This window comes from Malaclemys terrapin, chromosome 1 (genome assembly GCF_027887155.1).
Source record: "Malaclemys terrapin pileata isolate rMalTer1 chromosome 1, rMalTer1.hap1, whole genome shotgun sequence".
Lineage (NCBI taxonomy): Eukaryota > Metazoa > Chordata > Testudines > Emydidae > Malaclemys > Malaclemys terrapin.
Window position 1 is genome coordinate 85,262,096 of NC_071505.1, and position 22,100 is coordinate 85,284,195.

At 40.0% G+C, this 22,100-nt stretch overlaps 1 protein-coding gene across 5 annotated transcripts in view; it reads right to left on the minus strand.

Moving 5' to 3' along the window:
• The window catches only part of ANKS1B (ankyrin repeat and sterile alpha motif domain containing 1B), a 758,955-nt gene that overhangs the window by 279,551 nt on the left and 457,304 nt on the right, over window positions 1-22,100 (minus strand). For 2 of the 5 annotated variants that reach the window (XM_054028751.1, XM_054028742.1), the window contains exon 16: window positions 13,258-13,364. In XM_054028751.1, coding sequence (XP_053884726.1) covers window positions 13,258-13,364 — 107 coding nt within the window. Of the gene's footprint in view, window positions 1-13,257; window positions 13,654-22,100 lie in introns of those variants that run through there. The other 3 variants (XM_054028776.1, XM_054028769.1, XM_054028759.1) reach the window with 3 other exon arrangements.

A 22,100-nucleotide genomic window follows, 5' to 3' on the forward strand; every position in this document is an offset into this window, starting at 1 on the left:
AAGGTGCCACAGGACCCTCTGTTACCTCTGTAGTTGTAGAACAAAGGAGGGTTAGTGGGTGATAGACTGTTGCAATAAGCCATAAACCCAGTATCTTTATTGGTTTTTAATTTCTGACAAAGTTATGAATTTAAGCTCCCGGGATCATCTTTTGAAGGTGTGGTGTTGTGCAGGTTTCCTTTGAGGATGAAGCTTGAGAGATCAGATCGCTTTGTGAAGTGTTCACCCATGGGTAACATGGAGTTTTTGTCTTTTATCTTTTTTATGTAGGAGTCCATTTGAGAGTGTAGCTATTGTCTTATGTAACCCACGTAGTTGTTACTGGGGCATTTAGTGCACTGGATGAGGAACACCACATGTTGTGATAAGCATATAAAGGACCCATGGATCTTGAAAGGTGTGTTGTGGGAGGTATTGATCATCATAGCAATGAAAATATGTCTCTAGGTTTTGCATCTGTTATTATGGCATTTGTATTTGCACTGAACTTATTCCTCCAAGCTGTTTCCTGATGAGATGCTTGTTTTTTTCTGGTACTGTCTAACTCACATCTAGATTTTTTGTTGGAGTCAAAATAACAACTTTTGAATTGATACTGTCCAGTCAAACACTGTTAACATGACTTTAAAGCAGGGGAAGTTGTATATAATAAATTTGATTAACTTCTCTGAGGAGCTAACATGAATAAAAGTGGTAGATATAGTCCGCTTGGATTTCAATTATTCAGTACCATAGTGCATAAAAGACTATTAATAAAGGTCAGGAACTTGTGATTTCAACTGAGACATGGGGTTAGATATTATTAACAGTTATATTTAGCATCAGCTTCAGTAGAAACAACATAAGAGAAATACAATTTATTGTTGTTAAGAGATGGTATCTCACCTGTGCACTAGCTGGAGTTATACAAGGGACTCTAATAAGTCTCAGTGGTAAGAATACATAAATAATTCTTAGCAAATAATTAAAGAACCTGAATTTTGCAAAATTGTTTGCATTACTTGTTTCTTGAAACTATACTACCATAAAAAGTGGATTACGTAAAAGACTGGAGGCCAAACTGGCTACTAGTGGTATAAGCAGGTGCAACACTAGTGAAGCCAAATGAATTTACCAGCAGTGAATTTGACTCTGGGGCTTTGCCAGTCAAAAAATCAATTAGAAGAAATGGCAGAGGGAGGATGAATATTAATAAGATTGGGTACCCAGATAATTTTGAGTTAAATCAAAGGAAGTTCTGGTAGCACACCTATTAAGATTGCTCCTTCTCCCATTATAAGGCCCTGTTTACTACTGCTTATAATATTGCCAGACTTTAACTGTTTGGGCTGACATTTTCCATGCTAGACATCTGCTTCAGGCTGACCTTTTTAAAGGGAGGAAAATTCCGCCACCATGATCCAGCCATTGCAGAGAATGAGGTTTGGAAAAAATTGATTGTTTTGCCCATTTTAATTCTTGAGACCTTTTCTTTGAAATGCTCTAGCATTGCTGTGTTTTGAAGCAGGAACTACAAATTTGGCAGGAGTTGACTTTTGTTCAGGGGTATGCCCTTTGCTTTCCTTGTGAAAATCTGTTCAAATTTGGCCAAGTTCTAAGCTTTTAAAAAAAACCAATTCACAAATGCTCAGTAGAGACCGCATGCAGTTTTAAAAACTAAAATCTCTGTACATTTCAACCTGACTGAGCATGCTCCAGCCCCTCACAATGCCTAGTGTTGACAGGGCTTCGCATGTGCTGTTCCTTCAGAGTGACTGAGCATGCTTTAGCCCCAGGGAAAAGAGACGAAGACAGCAGTAATTGCTTTTCCCTGTAATTGCTTTTCCAGGCCAGGGTGGAGCCAGGCACTGGAACTGAGAGCAGGGATCCCATGTACCACGTGAGCTCTGATCAAGCTAGTGCGCTACCATTAGAGTTTAGCTGTGGCAGTGCAAGTAGTCGGAGGGGCTAGCTTCCCTGTGTACATGCCTAGCATCTCATACAGGTGTATACTCAGGGCAGCTGGCCCCTCCCATCATTTGCACTGCTGTGGCTATCCGATAGTTTTACTGCACTTGCTCGATCAGATCTAGAGTGAGTATATCTCCTTGAACTAGGAACTACACTCCCAATTCAAAGTGTAGACATACCCCTAGTCTCAGTTTCTCATGGGGGCAATTATGGGGAGACTAGAAGCCAAGGAGAGCATTGGGATTGATGGGGCAAGGAGACTGGGACTCACAGCTGATGAGGGAAATGGGGGTGATGGAGACTGGGGGCCAGTTGGGAAGGAGGGACACTGAGATCAGACAAATTGCTGGGGGGAAAGGGGGTTGACTGGGACTGCCTGAACAAGGAGACTCTGTGTGTGTGTGTGTGTGTGTGTGTGTGTGTGTGTGTGTGTGTGTGTGTGTGTGTGAGAGAGAGAGAGAGAGAGAGAGAGAGAGAGAGAGAGGAGGAGCCTGAGGAGGGAAAAGGGAGCCAGTGGCTTGGCAAGCAGACTGGGACTTGGAAGAGATGTCTGGGGAGGGGAGACTAAGACTGGGAAGGAAAGGATAATGAGACTTGGATGGGGAAGCGACAGGACTGGGACAGGGTCAGGTTGGAGGGGATAGGACAGAACAGGTCAAGCTTGGAGATAACAGGCACAAAGGTCTGTGATCACTAGAGCACACTCCCCTCCAGAGCGTGGAATAGAACCCAAGATTCCTGAGTCTTAACCACTCCTCTACTGTCAGAAAATAACTGTGAACCACACTGGCAATGTGTCTCATCCTCCTTTAGTGCTGGTCCACATAAAAGATGACAACCTACTATTGCTATTCATTATTCTGTTAGCTCAAGTGGTGGAAGTCTGAGTAGTGGATCTAAAGGTTCCAGCCCTGGTTATGAACCCTGTAGGTCTCAATATGATGCCACATGATGAAATATATGGTTTTTTTTTAAGTTTGCTTTTTTAAAAACCTAGGTAATGTCACACAAAAATAAAGTAAAAGAGCATTATAAAGATTGCAAAGTCAAGCTTTCAAGTTAGGAAATGCTAGAATTAAGGTTGCCTGTGCAGCATTAATTCAGCCTGGTTGCATGTATACATTATACTACAGTCTAATTAATTATATGATCACATGCTATTTTTTCCCACTGGACCCTTGCCTCATTCAGGGTACAGGCTAGATCTGCTCTGAAGATGAATCAGGATTGTGTAATAAAAGAGGCTGTTACTTGTAGGACCCCTCCCTCATTTGTTGCAGAAGTTGGAAGGTGTGTAGTGAATGAGGCAGGAGACTCCAGGAAGAAAAAGGATAGTTTCATGGTAAGGTTATTGCATGATATCCTAGATAACGAGGCTCTATCCCTCTGCTTGATGTTTGAACTGGCTTTGATGGAGGTAATGCTTGCTTGTCTTACTGATGAGAGACACTGTCTCTGGTACAATAAATCTTTTCCCTTTGCTACATCCTATCCTCTCCTCCCATCCCTCACCATCAAGCCCAACACTACTGGCAGTAGCTATCTAGTGGTAATAATGTTGCTACCAATTTCCTGCTGGAATGGTGCACCAGATTGTCCCAGTGGGGAGAGTTCAGTGCAAACAGATCAGTGAAGTGGGACTGTGTACCCAGAGTGCAAACATGCACTCTGAAATGAATCTTGGTACTATTTCGCATTTTTGCTAGTCTTCTAGACCCTCACTTCTTCCATATAAATTATCAGCGATGATTGCCAATAGATCTAATATTTCCTCTGCCAATTTTTTAAGACCCCTTGGACAAATATCATCTGACCCTGATGATTCATGTTTTAATTATCTAAGTATTCTTTTATCTGTCTCCTATAAATTCTGTGTCCCTAATATCCCAGTGGTCTTCATTAACACTTACTGTATTTCACTCAGCCTCCTACTTTATTCTTTATTCAAAAAAAAGCAAAATAACTCTCCAGTATTTCAGAACATTCTCCGTGTCAACTTAGCAGCAGTCATATATTTTCCTTAATATTTGTTTTAACCTTGACATATTTATAAAGTTTTTCTTATTTCATTTTAATTCCCTAGTTAGTAAGACATCATTTTGCTTGCTTAATTTTTCTCTTAATATCCTTTGCTGCTTTTACTACCTGTTCATGCTTTGTATTCTCTCTTTTTTATTTTAGATTTAATTTATTTTTCACTTCCACTCCCTAAGCAGCAGCTGCTATACCCAGCTTTCCCCTCATATTACCTAATTTTATTTTGTAGGAGGATAGTTATCTGCTCTGCCTTGATTACAGTATCTCTCAGGATCTTATGCACATGTCCAGTTATCTTATAGAACCTCTAGCCATTAAGCTTTACCTATTAACTCCTTTAATTTTTCAAAATGTAATTACTTGTAATCAAGTCCTTCTGTACTGCTGTCTCTTAATGGCTGCATCCTTAATGTAGCCTGTGAATACTACCAGTTAATCATTGTGTGAGATGAATTTACCTGTAGGTCCAAGCTCCCAACTATTTCCTTCCTATCAGGCAATATTGTTCTAGAATATTTCCATAATGGTGTTTTGAGCAGCTTCCTTTGAAACCTCCTACAATGCGTAATTTTTCTTGATGGTAAGACCTTCCCCCGATAGGTTACATAATAGCCAAACTTTTCTTTTAGATTCCTATTGGCAACTTACACTGTAAATATTTCTCTTCTTTCATCTATATTCTAGAATATAAATTGAAATATACAGTCACCATGTGTCTCTCAAGTCTTCTGAACTATATACATTATTTCCCTCAGTTTTAACTCTTCTGTCAACTTTCATGTTTGTTGTCTTTCTTTATATTTTCATCTGTTTTTCTGTATCCTTCCTAAATTCTAAGGAGTAGCATCACACACATTATTCCAGGTAGAGTCACTTCTGAGCCCTGGGAATGTTGTCATTGACTTCAATGGCAATATGTCACTGTGGCAGACAGTGTGGCTTAGAGCAGGGGTTCTCAAACTTCATTGCTCTTTGACCCCCTTCTGACAATAAAACTTACACAACCCCAGGAGGGGGGACCAAAGCCTGAGCCTGCCCGAATCCCATTGCACCAGGTGGTGGTGGTGGGGAGACGAAGCTGAAGCTCAAGGGCTTCAGTCCCAGACAGGAGACCTGTAACCTGAGCCCTGCCACCCAGGGCTGAAACCCTTGGCCTTCAGCTTCGGATCTGGGTGGTGGGGCTCGTGATTAAGTTTTGGCCCTTGACAGTGGGGCTTGGGCTTTGGTCCCCAGTTAGTATTAGTAAGTGTAATGCCAGCCCTGGCAACCCCATTAAAACGGTGTCACAACCCACTTTGGGGTCCTGACCTACAGTTTGAGAACTGCTGGCTTAGAGGAAAGAACACTGGACTGAGATTCAGGAGAGCTGGGGTCTGTTCCTGTCTCTGTATCTGGCCTGCTAGGTGACACTGGGCAAGCTACTTCATCTCCCTGTACTTCAGTTTCCTTATCTATAAAATTGGGAGAATGGTTCTTCCCTGCCTTTGTAAAGTACTGTGAGAGCTACAGATGAAAATGTCATGTAGGCCTAAGCATTTCCAGAATCCCTCATGAGTTTTGTCACAAGAACTATAAGATATATTTGACTTTATATTGGTATATAAATGCACGGAAAATATACTACTGACAGAACAGAAATGTGTCTAAGGGCATGATCCATTTATAACCTATTTTTGCAGCTGCTTAAGGTTGTTTTTTTGCGAAGTGAATAACAAATTAACCAAAACCACAAGAAAGGGAGAAGCAGGTAGACACATTGTAAAAGGAGAAACGGGAAACTGCTAGCAAAATAATGTTAATCATCTTGCAGAAAATGTTAAATTTGAGTATCTAACCAACCGCAAAGAGCAAAATGAAATGATTGGTTAAGACACTTGTTTTAAACCCATGTTAAGCTCTTGTTAAATAGGCTAAAAGTTGTTATGATTCTTTGTAACTGGAAATTTAGAGCATAATGGAATATGTTGACCTTTGATAATAATTGGATAATGCTCAGTAATGCAGCCAACCACAAACTGTAATATGAGGTTACCAAGTAATGTATAAATATACATGAAAATGTTAACAATGTGGACTAGTGCAAGTGGACAAGCCTGGACCCCGAATCGGTATATACTACCTTTCTGTATTCATGCTAATTAATCCTAGATGTCCAATCTTTGATTAATAAACCAGTTGAGATTGACCATTTGATGCAGCCTGCCAACGGCGAGGGCAAAAGGGACAATTGCCCAGGGCCCCCCAGCCACCACTGTAGAGGCAGCAGCTGGGAGCCTCGGGCCCTTTTAAATCACCCGGGCAGGCCACAGGGCTCAGAGGCGACGCCAGGGGGCAGGCAGGAAGGGTCGGCTGCCTGCCTTCCCCAGATGCCTGCTTGGGGCACTCGACCCAGCAGCCAGCCCCAGCTGGAGAGAGGAAGGGGCAGGACCAGAGCCTCTCCTCTTCTGGCCACGCTGCCCAGTGCAGTGCAACAGCTGCCCTGGGGCTCAGCTTCTCTAGAGACAGTGGCCAAGCGAGCCGGAGCCCTCCCTGGTGTGCTCAGAGTCGGCTCCTGTGCCCAGAAGCTGAGCCTGGGCAAGGCAGGGAGCCGCGACAGTGGCAGCCCTCTCCCTGCCCAGGCTCAGCTTCTGGGGACAGAAGCTGACTCTGAGCATGCTGAGGAGGATTGGGAGTTGGCTCTGGCTTGCTCGGCCACTGTCACCAGAAGCTGAGCCTGGGCAGGCAGCCTGCTGCTGCCGCCAGAGCTTTGGAGCAGAGCCTGGAGCTGGAGCAGCTCCGGAGCAGTGGAGCTGCAGGTTTTTGCCTGGAGCTGGAGCGGAGCCGGAGCACAGCTCCAAAGTCCTGCCTGCCGCAGCCAGACGCTCTCCCAGGCAGCTGTTGTGCTGCACCGGGCAGCATCCGTGAGTGGCTCCAGAGCCTGGCTGCCAGAAGAGCAGCCGTATAGCCAGGGGGAGCCGGGTCGGCACAGCAGGAAGACAGAGCCCCCCTGCCCAGGTAATGTGGGTTGGGGAGAAGGGGATAGGGAGAGAGCAGGTGCCCCGGGCTTGGGGCTGGGAGGAGTCATGTGAGAGGTCACACAGGAGGGGGGGGGGTCACATTTCCCCCCCCCTTAGCTGGTGTCCCCGCTTTGTGTCCCTCCTAGTAGTCACCTCTGGAGGGCTCCTGGGCGCATGCCGGGTGGTACCGGCAGCAGCGAAGGCAGCCAGGCGGGCATGTGGAAGCCCTGGCTGTGCCAGAAGGGTGCGCCCAGCAGTGCAGACGGCAACTCGCTGGGCGCTATCCAGCACAGGCGCAGCACCACCCAAATGTCAGGCGGACCATGGCTGCGCGGCCTGGGGGCCCATTGACTGTTCTGCCCTGGGGCCTGGAATTGCAGTCGGTGGGCCTGATTTGGTGTCTCATTGATCAATACTCTAAATCAGTGGTTTTCAAACTTTTTTCATTTGCAGCCCTCTACAAAAATTCAAATGGAGGCGTGGAAATCTTAGAGATAGTCTGTGGACACCCAGGGTCTGCAGACCACAGATTGAAAACCACCATTTTATGGTATCAACAACATTCTGCAGACCATAGGTTGAGAACTACTGCTCTAGAACCTATTATTACAAAAAGCATTGTATAAGAGCTAGGTATTGTTATTACTCAATGGGAGCAGAATCAGTCTCCAGTTCTTTTTGCCACTCTAGAGAGTCTTGCTTGAATGTATCATGTTAACTGAATTTCAGTTGTTTCAACTCAGCTTTCACAGAAAATACTTGCTGCTAATTTTGTGTACGCTAATACTTATGGACAACAAGAAAATTCTTTAAACATGTGGTCTCAATTTTTTCACTCTTTTTAATCAACACAATGGTGACACCTAATTGTGCTTACACACAGAAGTGTGTGTATCCCTCTTTCTTAGAGTAGTGCAAATTTTTAGCTCAATGCACTCTTGTAGCACATTACCTAAACTAGTAATGATATTAGTGCCCAATCCTGATTTTCCTAGTCACACAAGTAGACCCATTAAATAATTGCATTAGATGTTACATATTTTGAGAGTAACTGTATATTAAGCAATATGGGTCTAAAATTAACTATCTCATATTGCAAACTGCACTAAAACTGAGTTAGATTATTCAGATAGAATCATAGGGTTAGAAGAGACTGCAAGGGTCATCTAGTCTAACCCCTTGCCAAGATGCAGGATTTGTTGTGTCTAAACCATACAAGACAGATGGCTATCCAGCCTCCCTTTGAAAACCTCCTGTGAAGGAGCTTCCACAACTTCCCTAGGCCCGTCTGTTCCATTGTCCTACTGTTCTTACAGTTTGGAAGTTTTTCCTGAGATTTAATCGAAATCTGCTATGCTGTAGTTTGAACCAATTGTCTCTTGTCCTGGCCTCTGTGGCAAGAGAGAACAACTTTTCTCTCTCTTTTTTATGGAGACTTTCAAGTATTTGAAGACCACTATCATGTCGCCCCTTAATCTCCTTAATCACAATATGTTTGATTTTTACTCCTTTGAAAATGAGCAAGGGTTGAAAATGGTAAAGAGAGAATATATTGCATTGACACCTGATAAAATTATTTGATTTATAGAAATATATTTTAAAAACATCTGTCTGGTTCTAGGCAGCCTGACAATATTTTAAAAAGACACCATTTAATACAACAAAAATATAACTCCAGCAGTTAACTCAGCCCCCATGTAAATCAGCCATTAGGAAGGAAAAAGGTGACAGAGAAGTTAAAGGAGTAATGCAAATTTGCAGATGCATTTAGATGTAATTTGAACTGTTGTGACTAGGAATTAAGGAAAACATTTTTAAAGCTTGGGTTCATAAATCTTATCACCTAAGTAAAAGTGGTCTGATTTTCAGAGGTGCAGATCCCATTAATTTTAATTGGAGTTTCTATAAACTCTATTTGGAAGCATGATCTAAGGTATCTGTTGTGGGTAGGGAAGGAAGAAGAGAGGATGCAGTGACTCTCATCTGCCCCCAATATACATATGTAGGAAGTAGTCACAATGCTGATGCCTGTGCTCCTGCATAATAAGAGAGGGTCTTGTTGTTTAACGGGTACTCAAGAGATACATGTTCAATTCCCAAACCTATGTGACTTTGGCCAAGTCACTCAGTTTCTCTGTGCTTCGGTTCCCCATCTGTGAAATGGGAATAAATGTATCAATATTTGGGAGATGTCAGATACTATGGTGTTGGAGGCCATGTAAGTACCTGGACAAATAGGGGCCCATGTATGTAGTGGAAGGATAAAATGTTGGGCAAACCATTGTTCCAGTATCAAAATGGCAATTAAAGTTAATGGAGTGTTAAATGTTGGATACTAGTGAACAGTATGTGTTGGAAGATAAAAATAATTTGTCCAACAAATCAAATGTCCCATATTTTTCTATGAACTCTGCCTCTTTTTGGTGGTCTGGTCCACATTCCTCTCACATAATGTTTATAGTCTCAGACAGCTCAATTTGGTCAGATTGCAATATTATGCAAGTGATATGATTTAAACATCTCAACTTAAATTATTACGAAAATATATAAATGCATGGTCATATGCAACCCCCTCAGTCAGAACCAGTCCCCAATAGATACTGTGATCTGATCTGTTGCAATTGTCTGTGGGCATCCATCTCCCTAAACCTCAATGAAAGTGTCTATGATCCATCTCCAAAGTTATAAACAGACATATGCAAGGACACCAACCAATCAACTACCCTATGATCTCATCTTATTTTTCATCCATTCATTAGGGTGTCCATTAGTTCATTTGGTTTCCTCATCATTTAGATCTAGACAACATATTCTAATTTACAACTAGTTGTACTGATCTAATTGTCAGGATATAAATCCTCCTCTGTCTGGGAGTCAGTTTAATTGCAAATGAATCTTTACATTGTCAGATTTTCTCTGTCATCAGTGTCTCTACCACACTTCCACAGCACTGCACCAAACTTTTACTGCAAGTTTGTACATCCAAAAAGATACAACAATCCTTTGTTTGACAAATTACAATACAATAATAATAAGAATGACTGGAAATGTTTGAGCATGATTCTATCTCTACAAGTGGCTATGAGCCAAGTCTTGGTACTGAACCTCTGTATGTCCCACTAAATGTTACATGGCTGCTGCTCTATTATAATTATAATAATATGACAGGAATTTTGCTTGCTGTGTGCACAAATATTCTAAAAATAGAAACAGGTTTGGTAAGAAAAGCAAGAGCAATTTTTCAAACATTGATTTGAAATGCTACATTTTAAAACAATTGTAATAACTCCTACGTGAACTGACAACTACTATACAAGAATAATTCAGATAGTAAAGTTTATAGGTAAAGAGTTTATTTCTTGAGTCAATGCACAGAATATTGAGTGAGTAAATCTTCTTAATTCTAATGGTAGTTAAGTGCCTATCTTCCCTGCGTGCTGAAGGGAGAATAAAACTAAAGATATAATTTCTATGAATCTAATGAATTATTTAGCATGAAATCCTTTTATCTAAAAATTACCAGAATGTTAATTTAATTAGTAGAATTTTGCTGCTGAGAGTTGCCTAAATATAATATATTTGTTCTCAGATATGGTATGATATTTCTAACATTTTAATTATATCATGATATTCCCTTTCTTGTTCTAAACATTTAGTAAGACTTGTACTACTACATCATATATAATAGGAGTGCAGTGGCTGTTGCTTAGGCAACCAGATGAATAAATGCAGGTCAGAATGTGCTTTCAGAAAAACAAAAGCAGAAATATGGTACAGAATGAAGAACAGACATGTCTAACTGATTTTTCATTGAATTAAAACAATAATATTGTTCAAAAGCAGACAGCCAACCGATTTTAGCCAAGTCTACAACTGAATAAATAAGCTTACATAAAATAGATGAATATGTAAACAATTCTGATTAAAGTAAACAATTTTCTGATATTATAGAAAAATGTAACACAGCATATTTAAGGTTAACATATCAAATTTTTCCTATTACCCTAACAGACCTTTATTCTCCAATTTAAATATCTATATTCCAGGTTTAATTTTCTTCTATAATTTTGGATAGAAATGAAAGTATTTTAGTGACAATAAACATTTGTTGAATTATGCCAGGAGAAACCTCTTACATTATGTAATGATGATGTATGCAAAAGAATAATATGTAAACCAGCAAATTATGATTTTATGATCACTTTTTGCTGCAATAAAATATTTGATATATTGTGACCTAAACCATAACATATCAAATTATTGTAAATACTGAGAAGTTATTATATCATTATTGTTTCATTGCAACATTATTTCACAGCAATATATTTAATTACTAGATTCAATATAGGGGTCTAATCTCTTATTCATACATGCACCGAACTCCAAATAACATCAGTGGAAATTGTATGTTTTACATGTAATATGTATTCAAGAAGAAACTAAATTAGAAAAGAACTATTAGACTAAGATGACCAGAATGCTTTGGTTACCATACAGACACCCACGCCATAACTTAACCCACATGGTACCTGAAAAAGTTTGGTTTGGGTATTTACTAAAAGAACTTCATACCGAAACAGGTACATTTACATAATTATGTCAATGAGCGATTTAGGGCTTGCCCACTGAAGTCAATGACAGTGTCCATATTGATTCCAATGGGCTTTGGATCAGGCCCCTACCAGCTTTAGTAAATGTTTTGAAAGTAATCCAAGTCAATTTCTCTAGCTCCTACCGGCTCACTGTTTACTTGTGGTGGGTGCACCTTTACACATTTGTTATGCCATCTACTGCCCCTTGTGAACATTTTCTCTTTTGTAATCTTTTTATGACTTATGCTCATCTGCTTTAGTCATTCTAAAGCTACAGAATATGTAAGATACTAGTGGTTGCAAGTTTCGCTACAATGAAATACATTTAAGAACTTGTATTGGATGGATGAAGCCTACAAATTACATTTGTGGTTTTTTTATTTTATTTTTTATTTGGGTCTAATTTTTTTGCTTTTAAAATCAAGAACATTTAAAAGAGAAGCAAAAACTGCTAAGATTTTTGTTGGTATAAGCAAAAGAACACACAGCGGCCATGTAGAGGCAGGAAGAAAAATCAAAAATACATATGGAAATAAAAATAGATGGGTCTTTCACAATTTTCTTAATAACCCATAAGTGTACATTAGTACTGGCAAAAAATGTGAAATGGGGAAAATATGACTGATGTACAAATAGGCCTTTGTAATCATAACATATTCATGCCAAAGTCCACTTGTACATCTTACATACTGTATGTAAGCTGTTTGTTAATGTAGTAGCTCTGGAGCTATCCAAGGATGAAAATATTTACAGAGAAAAATACCTTAATTAGGGACAAAGAATAATGTGATGAGATCTGGTACTGTACAACAAGTATGGTGAATAGTTTTACCACAAATAAAAAATTATAAACATTGGAAGAGGTATATTCATGGTTATGTAGCAATTTTATAGATTACTTCCTCCCTTAGCCATATTAATTTCAAGTGGAAAGACTGTATACATGAGGTTTGTCATCCATACCACATGTGGATACCCTAGATTCTAAGGTATCTGAAATAATTTGGTCCTTTTGTTCATCTCAATGAAATATTTATAGTTAAGCTAGGAAAGTTTTTGGTATCCATTTAAAGGAATACTCTTGCTTTCCTGTTCAAACAAGTGAATCCCATAAACTGATTACCTAACCCCCCCCAACAACCCCACTTTACTAAGACATCCAGAATTAGTTAGAGTTGGCACAATTTGTTCAATAATTATCCATAATTAAAATACATCTTCCTGTAACAATGGCATGTCATACTATTTAATTAACTTGGTGCTAATGTTTAAATAAAAGTAATATCATGTGATGTACTACAGATAGGGGTGTGGCCAAACCTTTACATACGGGGGAATTGTCCCCTCCCAATGATGGTGTACAAGTATTATGCATTTCTACTTTTTAAAAAAAACCTGGAGATTGATATGGGGGAGGGAGAGAACTTTAACCCCCAGCTTCTCTTTGGCCATGTCCCTGGCTATAGATATTATTTCATAACATATATATTTTGGAAGTTTATCCTGAGAACACCTTACATATTGATTCAGCTGTATGTAGAAAACTGAAGCACTACCAGATTTCAGTGCAAAGCAGAATAGTTCTAAGCTATTTAAGATCACATAAGAAACACAGACAGAGAGAGAGGGGAAAAAAAGCAGCTACAGTGCCTATACACAGCAATACAGAGAAGGATTCTTACCATAAATTGCACATTGTCAAATCCATTAGCCAGCAAGTGGTTCTCATACTGAGGTAGCCCAATATTTTCCAACCATTGTCCCACTGTCTGGACAGGGCATCTGGGTCCTGTAAGAGGGTGAAGAGGGAGGCGTTTAAGCAATGAGTAGCCATCCACCGGATAGTAGCGGTAGTCCTGGGCTGAGAGGTGGCATTGCCACATCATGTTCCTGGAAAAGTTGTTATCAAAGGAGCCCGCCAGCTTGACAGATTAATGTTTTCAGCAAGGAAGAAAGTCAGAAGTAAAACATAGTTTACAGGGCAGTCTATAGAGTATGATCTGATCCTAGCTCAACATTTCTTAGTTATTAATCTTTACTATAGACCATAACGTCATACAGTGGGAAAAAAAAGGCATATCAAGCTGTCAGCTAAGCTGTTTGCCGTTATATGTGATTGTTGGAATACTCCACAATGAGCAATGCACTGCCAGCAGCAAGAATTCTTTTTATCAAGTACTCCTACACTGATCAGTATGCAGCTCCATGCTCCTTGCTCCCCCTCGCTCGCTCCCCTTCATTACCCAGCCTAGGCTACACCTCGCATTTTCAGTAATAGCCATCAGATAAGGCAGATTTTTTTTGTCTGCAAGCTGTAAGCCTGCTGCTGCTGCTTCCTCCTACACACTCATCCAAGTGTCAATCTTGAATGATGAGAGCAGTCAAAACAAATGCAGAAAATAGAAAGATTCAAAAGCAAACTAAAGCTCTTAAATCTGAATAGAATCTTCATACCAGTTACGCATTACAGATCTGTTTGTTGTAGATTTTTTACGTTTCAAAAGACATCAGGAAATGCAAAGCATTAACCATAGTCTATATAGCATGGTTTACTACATGTTCCCTTTTAAATACAACATAAATACTGGTCTGTAGATCAACTTACATTATTCTGAAAATAATCATTCATTTTCTTTAATGAACCAACAACAAATGAATACATTTTAGAATGTTTTTCCTGTAACCCTCCACAAGACATAAACTGTGCAACAACCTTTTAGTCAAAATAATTAGTTTACTATCTCCAGGATTTTTCAACTGTAAAATATTATTAGACAGAAAAAAACCTTCATTCTAGCCTATTTATGATTCAACATGAAAAGGTTACCATTTCAAATTAACAGTTAAAGGGATATTTTTAACAAAGTAAAATTGAAAGTACAGCTCTTTTCTCAAAAAATGAATGTTGAATGATAACAGATGTGAGTCTCAATAAACGGCAAAGAGGTTGTGTATTCCCTCTTAATATACAAGGGAAAAGTCAAAGACACAAATGATAAATTGAATGCTAAAGAACTACATTATTCAAGTGCTTAGACTTTGGCTTTCCTCCTTTCATTGAACTTTGAACTAACCAGATGCATTATTTAAACCCAACAATTTTTGCCAGTAGGTTAGCTTTCTGTTACTTTGGATGACCATGTTAGGTTTTGTTAGAGATCATTTTTACTAAACCTAATACTAAACCAACATGTTTTCATGGCACACACACAAACAAAAGCAATGCAAATAGTTTGAATTTAAACATTCCCCTGCAGCATTTACAAGCTAAATGTTGCAGCACTTTGCTCATGTATGAGAATCAGAAAGTACAATAAACTAAAGCCCCAACTCAGCATCCAGTGAAGTCAATGGGAAGACACCCATTGATTACAAAGGGCACCCTCAAATTTCCAGTCCTGAGACAGATATACTGGTGCTAACACCTATGTTCATACAGAGTCGCATTGAAAATAATGGTTCACCTTACTTCCTCTGGCTTTGCACATGAATAACTAACTTCATTGACTCCAAAGGTGTTACAGCTGATTCACAACTGTGTAAGTCAGAACAGACCCAGGAACAGGGTGAATATGCACAGACATAAGCATTTTAACCAATGCATTAATTTGCCAGATCATGACCAAATCTAATTTCATCATCCAAGCTTAATTAAATGCTAACGTAAGCTATACCATGTGTGTTAAAAAGTTGGTTAGATTTTAACATCTCTGAATTTTAACAGTTAAAGGTGTTGTTAGCTATACAATCCAATAAAAAGTGTGTTTAAACCAATGACTTTTCATTTGACAAGTTTCACTCCTTGACCCATTCAAATTTCAAGATATGATATCTCATGACCTTCCAGGGCTAGAAACACAGTAGAAAATCCCCTCTCTCTCATTGATATACAGCATTTGCATCTAGAAATAATGATGTCACACTGATTTATTCTGAACTAGTTTACCCAGAGGAATTTCTTCTAATTTCTTTCTCTGAGATCTCTTTAGCTGGACTCCTGGCACTAATGCTGCTGGGAGAAACACAACAATAGTATGAACAACAATTTTTATAATTCTTAATAGAAGTCTTGATATCACTGTGAATGTATTTCTCAAAATATATGATAGTAATTGCACTACTGGGCAGGACTGAACTTGATTATTTTAATTTTTGCTGTATTTGTATAGAAATTGCTGGTGAAAATCTTTTTTTTTGGTCTGTCTTACTTTTTGTGGAAGAAGCAAAACACAATAAAATTTAGTTTTTATATTTTGCGCACATGTAGTCCTAGTTATGACCTAGGAAACATAAATAAAGGCCTTTGGAGTTCAAGTTATTTAAACAAATTGTTGTCATTATTCACATGGCCATTATGCAAATTAATACCAATTCTGCAGTGGAAGGTGTACATTAGTATACTACCTGTGCTCAGGGCACTGGACAAAGGAACCATAGAGAGGTTCACACAGATAGTCCATGTCCATTGTGTGTGCTGCCTGGAGTGTTAGAGAGATCTACAGTGGTGCAGGTAGATTTTACAGCTTGTCTCTGGGGTTGCTGTTTTATCTTACATCCTCCAGTTACTGACTTCCGGACATTTGCAAGTCCATACTTTAGATTTAGTGGGACTTTCTCACTGGGCAGACCCTCTTTTTACTAGTCATGCCTCATTTTCCTATTACCTGCCTTCTCCTTCTGTAACAGGAGCTATTGCCTTGACTACAATAGAAAAGTTGATCAGTTTAACTAAACAGATTTAAAAACTGGCCTAGTTACACTGGTGCAAATCCCTAATCTAGACACACTTAACCCTTGCTCATATCAATTTAACCTAAATTGGTAATTTAACAACACAAACTAAATTGTTATAAGTGAGGGTTTAACTAGTTTCAGTGTGTCTTCATTAGGGGTTTGCACTAGTTTAACTAAATCAATGTCCTTGAACCAGGGGACTCTTTTAGTATAGATAAAACCTATGACTCATTTTGCAGTACTGCAGAATGTCAAATCAGTGCATCTTTGCCACATCCATCTGTTTCCTGACTATCTTGCACCTTGTGACTAATTTACATTGCTCGATTTGTTCCTGATTCTGCAACTGGCTCTGTCCAGGTACAGGGTCCACCAAGAGACTTAACTGCTGGACTGAGGTCATCACAGAATTTTGCTCTATGTCTTCCTCCTGAGAACTTGTGGAAGTATCTCTGGCCCACATCTATAAAGGGGCTTAAGCATTTAGGTGCCTACTAAATCAACGGAACAATATGGCAATCCACAAAGCCTGAGGTAGGTGCCTAGGTTCCCTATACAACGAATAGGGAGAGATGGGAGCCTAAGACTTGGATCCACAAAAGCTAGCATGCTAGGCAGGGAACCACTGGCAAATGGGAGATGCCAATGAGAGGTGCATACACTGAGCCTCACCCCTATCACAGATATAGGTGCCTAAGTCCAGGCTGCAGGCCGGAGCCTATCTTTGCTAGTGATCCACACCAGGAACCCCTCTCCTGGAGCCAGGTGGCTTAGGCACTTAAGTCATTTCTTGTGAAGAGTTAGGTGCCTGCCTCTACACAAATCAGAGGGAGGTGGTGGTGCTGGTCATGCCCACCTAATAATTTTTAGCTTAGTGGTTAGAGCACTCACCTGGGTTACGGAAGACCAGGGTTCAATTCCCCTCTCTGGCTGATGGGTAGAAAGACTCTGAACAGGCACCTCTCACCGCCCAGGAGAGCACCCTAACCACTGAACTATAGGATATGCTGATGTGGGATTCACTCAATCTGTCCTGTTCCACTTTAGTTGAATAATTAAAAAGTCACTGGAGCAGGGGACTGGACCTTGAGTCTCCCACCTCCCAGGTGAATGCCCGACCTCTGGACTGTAGAGTCACTCCCTCTCCCTGGCTCAATGACTTTTTAGTTATTTAATCCAAAGTGGAAGAGCTTTAACAGGAGAGACTGTGGGAACCCCACATCAGCTCAGTGGTTAGAGCACTCTCCTGAGATGTAAAACACCCCTTTTCAAATTTTCTCTCCCCATCTGGATAATTGAACCTGGATCTCCCACATCCCAGGTGAGTGCTCTAACCACTGGGCTAAAATGTATAAGGTGGGCAGTGGTGGTTGTTCCTGCTGCAGTTGCCAAATTTTGAACAGAGTCCAATATAGTAGTAGTGGTCAGAAGATGCTGAGCAGATTAGGCCATATGGGAGAGAGAGATGCTCCTCCACCTATCTTCCCCCAGTTTGTGAATTGCTCTGGGGCTTAGGTAGGAGATATGTGATCAGATCCCTGGAGGGAGGCTGTGGCACTCATGGTTAGAGGCAGAAACATAGGTAATTAGGTAACTTTTATAGTTAGTTGCTGAGTGAGTTTAGATACCTACAGGCTTAGGCAGCAGGTGAGTGGGAGTTCTATGGATTGGAGAGATGCCTAAAACTGGGACTTTGGTGCCTAAGTCTAGGGTTTAGGTGCCTAAGCACTTTTGTGGAGCTGGGGCTCTGTCTCTAGTTTGCTGTAATGGGGCTCTGGTAAAGGTTGTGCCTGAAGGCATTAAGAGGTGATAACAGCCACTCTACATAAAATAACGAGGAGTCCCTGTGGCACCTTAGAGACTAACAAATTTATTTGGGCATAAGCTTTCGTGGGCTAAAACCCACTTCATCAGATGCATGGAGTGAAAAATACAGTAAGCTGTATATATATATGAAAAGATGGGAGTTGCCTTACCAAGTGGGGGGAAGTGCTAACAAGCCCACTTCAATTAAGGTGGAAGTAGCCTAAATTTCCAGTATTTTTGTTGGCATATATTTATTAAAATGTATATTAATTTTTTCCATCAGAGTTATTAGAGATTAATTACCACTTTCCTAAATTTAAAAAGCAATACCTGATTAAACACTTCACAGCATAAGAACCCAAAATAGAAAAATCAATTCAATTGTTAAAAAATGACAATTACTTTCCTGTACTGTAACTGTTATTCTTTGAGAGGTTGGTGCAGATGTGTATTTCACTCATGTGTGTACGCACTGAGCATATCAAAGCCAGAGAACTTTGCCTAGCTATACCCACAGCGATGGTGCTTATGCCCTGTGGCCCTTAGCCCTTCCCCTAGATATTTAAGGGCAGTGCCACCCTGAAGCACCTCAGTTCCTTTGCACTGAACATCAAGAACTGAGACTCTGATGCAGAGAAGGGAGGGTGGATTGTGGAATACATGTCTGCACCCACATCTCGAAGAACAATAGTTATAGTGCAGGTGCATAATTGTCTCTTCTTTGTGTGATTGCAGATCTATACTTCACTCAGGTGACTCACAGGGAGTATCAGAAGGAGGTGGGACTCCGAGTCTACTTAAAGATTGATTACAAGACTTGAGCTCATAAAATCTAGTAGAGCCCTAATGAACTAAATTTTTTTGAGTTGGTATTAACATTGACTTCCTGTTGTTCAAGATCAGACCCTGATGATTGAAAAGGCATAATGTGAACTGAACACGCAAAAGGACTTTTTTTTTTTTTTGGACTTGACCCTCACTAACCAATCATCCAGGTACAGGAAGACGTGAATTCCTCTCTTCCTAAAATATGTAGTCACTACTACCATTGGTAAAAACTCAAGGAGCCCAGGAGAGGCCAAAGGAAAGCACAGTGTACTGATAATATTGACTTGCCAGGACAAATCTTACAAATTTCCTGTGACTTGGGAAAAATCACTACATGGAAGTAACCATCCTGAAGATCCAGGGCAGCAAGCTAGTTATTATTATTTAATTGAGGAAGAATCATTGCTAGAGTGACTGTATGGAACCTCACATATTTGATGTATTTGTTGAGTCTGCGGAGAAAGTGAGAATAGGTCTCATTCCTCCCTTAGATTTGGGAACCAGGAATAGACTCTCTTCCCTCAATGCTGCAGAGAGATCGCCTCGATAGCTCCCGAAGCACACAGGGTCTGGACTTGCTGAAGGATAAGTGGCTTGTGAGAGGGATCCCTGAAGAGAGATGTGATAAGGGGGATGAGAAGGGGAGATTGGATGGCACAACCTGATCTCATGGTACTTAGGACCCATTTGTCCATGGTTACTGAGTCCCAAGCACTGGAAAAGCAAGACAGCCTGTCCCGGAACAGAGACAGGGATGGAGAGGTCAACTGGAATGCTGTCCTAGACATGCAAGTCAAAATGGCTGCTTCCTCGCACTGGAAGAGGGCGAACTGGCTGGTTGAAATTGGGCCCAGAAGCTCTCCTCCTTTGTGACCTATGGCCCTTCTTGGAAAAATATTTGCCTTACAGAAAAGGATGACTGTTGGAAAAACTGCTTTGAGAGGTATTGCTGCCATAGCTGTTAATGTGCATAAGTGACGCCTCTTTGTGGCTGGGATATAAATATCCAACAAATTCAAAGTAGCCTGAGAGTTCTTAAATGAGTGTAAAGTCTCATCAGTTTACTCTGAAAACAAAAACCAACCATCAAAAGGTAAGTCCTCAATACTGTGCTCAACATCAGGATCTATACCAGCATTCTGCAACCACAAGGCCCTTCTCATGGTCGGTCACAGCTCATGCAGTAATTCTGGAAGAAGCATTCGCCACAGCCAGGGCCTATTGCAAGTTTTGGCCACAAGATGGCCCTCTGCAATAAACACCTTGAATTTGGACATAGCATCCCAACTGATGAAATCATATTTAGATGCTGATTTGCAATATCCATTTGCAATGGAGAAATTGGCTAAACTTTTGTTCACATCAAGTCCAGCCTCTTAGATTCTTTGTCCTTTGGGGTGGATTTATATCTCCCCTGCTGTGACCTGTCATTTACTGCTGTTACCGTGAAAGAGTTAGGGGCTGGATGGGAGTAAAAGTACTCGAAGTTCTGCATAGGAACATAATACTGTTTCTCAGAATGCTTTGCTGTATGAGATAATAAAGTTGGGGTATTCCACATGGTCCAAAAGGGCTTCATTTATCAGGGGAGCTACCCTCCCTGGAATTGATAACTGGAGAATACTCAGCAATTTTTGTGTATTCTCCTGCACGAACTCAGCCTTAATGCCCAAGGAGGAAGCCATAGGCCTTAGGAGGTCCTGGTATGACTTACAATCCTTGGGCACAGGTGAGGAAGAGGCCAGTACTGTAGAGTCATCCAGAGAGGAAGGAGGAGGAGGGTGCGGGGCCAATGCAGGCTCCTACAGGGGACAGGCTCATATACGAGACGATCAATCTGGACCAGCACAGTGACTGGGTCATGTTAACACCTTTTACTCTTTGGGCCCATATATTCCATTGAAATTAATACAGCACATCTTTCAATCTATGAATAAAAACTAGGTGTAAGAGGATGAGATCTACTAGTTCTAAAATCCTGATGCACATGGTGACCAGAAACACTCAGTTCAATTCACTAACTACAGATAATATTTCTTTTGTTTAATAAAATCAGTTTTTAATGAAAACTTGTTTTGATGAGGAACAATGTTTATGTATCCAGCACATTTAAGGCAGTTTATTTAATTAAAAAAATTAAAATGCTGTTTTTGTGCATTTTTAATTGAATTTGAATTTACAGCCAAATAGAGTTAGGTATCTAGTAAATAAGAAATGCATCATTCACCATTTTCTAACATAATTAAAAATTAAGAATCTGAATAAATATCAATTAAGCTATATAACTGCTTAAATAAATGTGTACAGATATAGTGTATCATCCTGGTTAGCAAAAAGAAGCACCAAATATAGTGCAAAGGTTATAGTTAGTACTAATTCAATACATTTTAATGGTTACCAGCCAATAAGAACCAGTCTTTCTTTAGGAAAATAATTAAAACCCACAAATGCAAAACAATTAAAATCAATTATTTAAATCAATCCATCCAGGGACTTTCTGACCCAGGATGAAGAAATGAGGGACTCTGGCTCTCCTTTTTCTTTCACCCCTACATGCATGAGTTGTTAGGATAATTAATCTTTTGGCTAGGAACCTGTTGGATGATTTGTCAAAGGTTGACTGAATTGTACTTTTTTCTAGTTGGCTTTTTTTGTAAATATGAACTGCTTTTGTTCAGATATTATTTACCCAAACAACAACTCATTTGAAACTGTTGTTTATCATGTCAATATATATTTATTACGTACATAAACCATTAACAGAAGACTTTGACTGTGAATTCAAACTGTCAAAGGTTAGGAAATGCCAGATTTACACTTGTGAGTGCAACCTTAATTCAGCCCCCTTGTGTGTTCATCCTCTGCCTTGACTAAGGTCCTATGGGAAAACAGTATGTAATCCTGCAATAAAGGTCAAAATGCATACATACAAAGGGGGTGAATTAAGCATACTTGGCAATATCAGATTATCTGATATTTTCCTAACTTTCAAGCAGTTGATTTTGCAACCTAAATATTATTATTTTAAATGTTATTTTTTGTTTGTAATTTCTGAGAGAGAGAGAGTGTTTTAAGAACAAAGGTAAAATCAAATTCTGTTACTACAGTTCTAACAACCATTTCATAATGCTTCATCAATGGGTTTGAACTCTGAGCC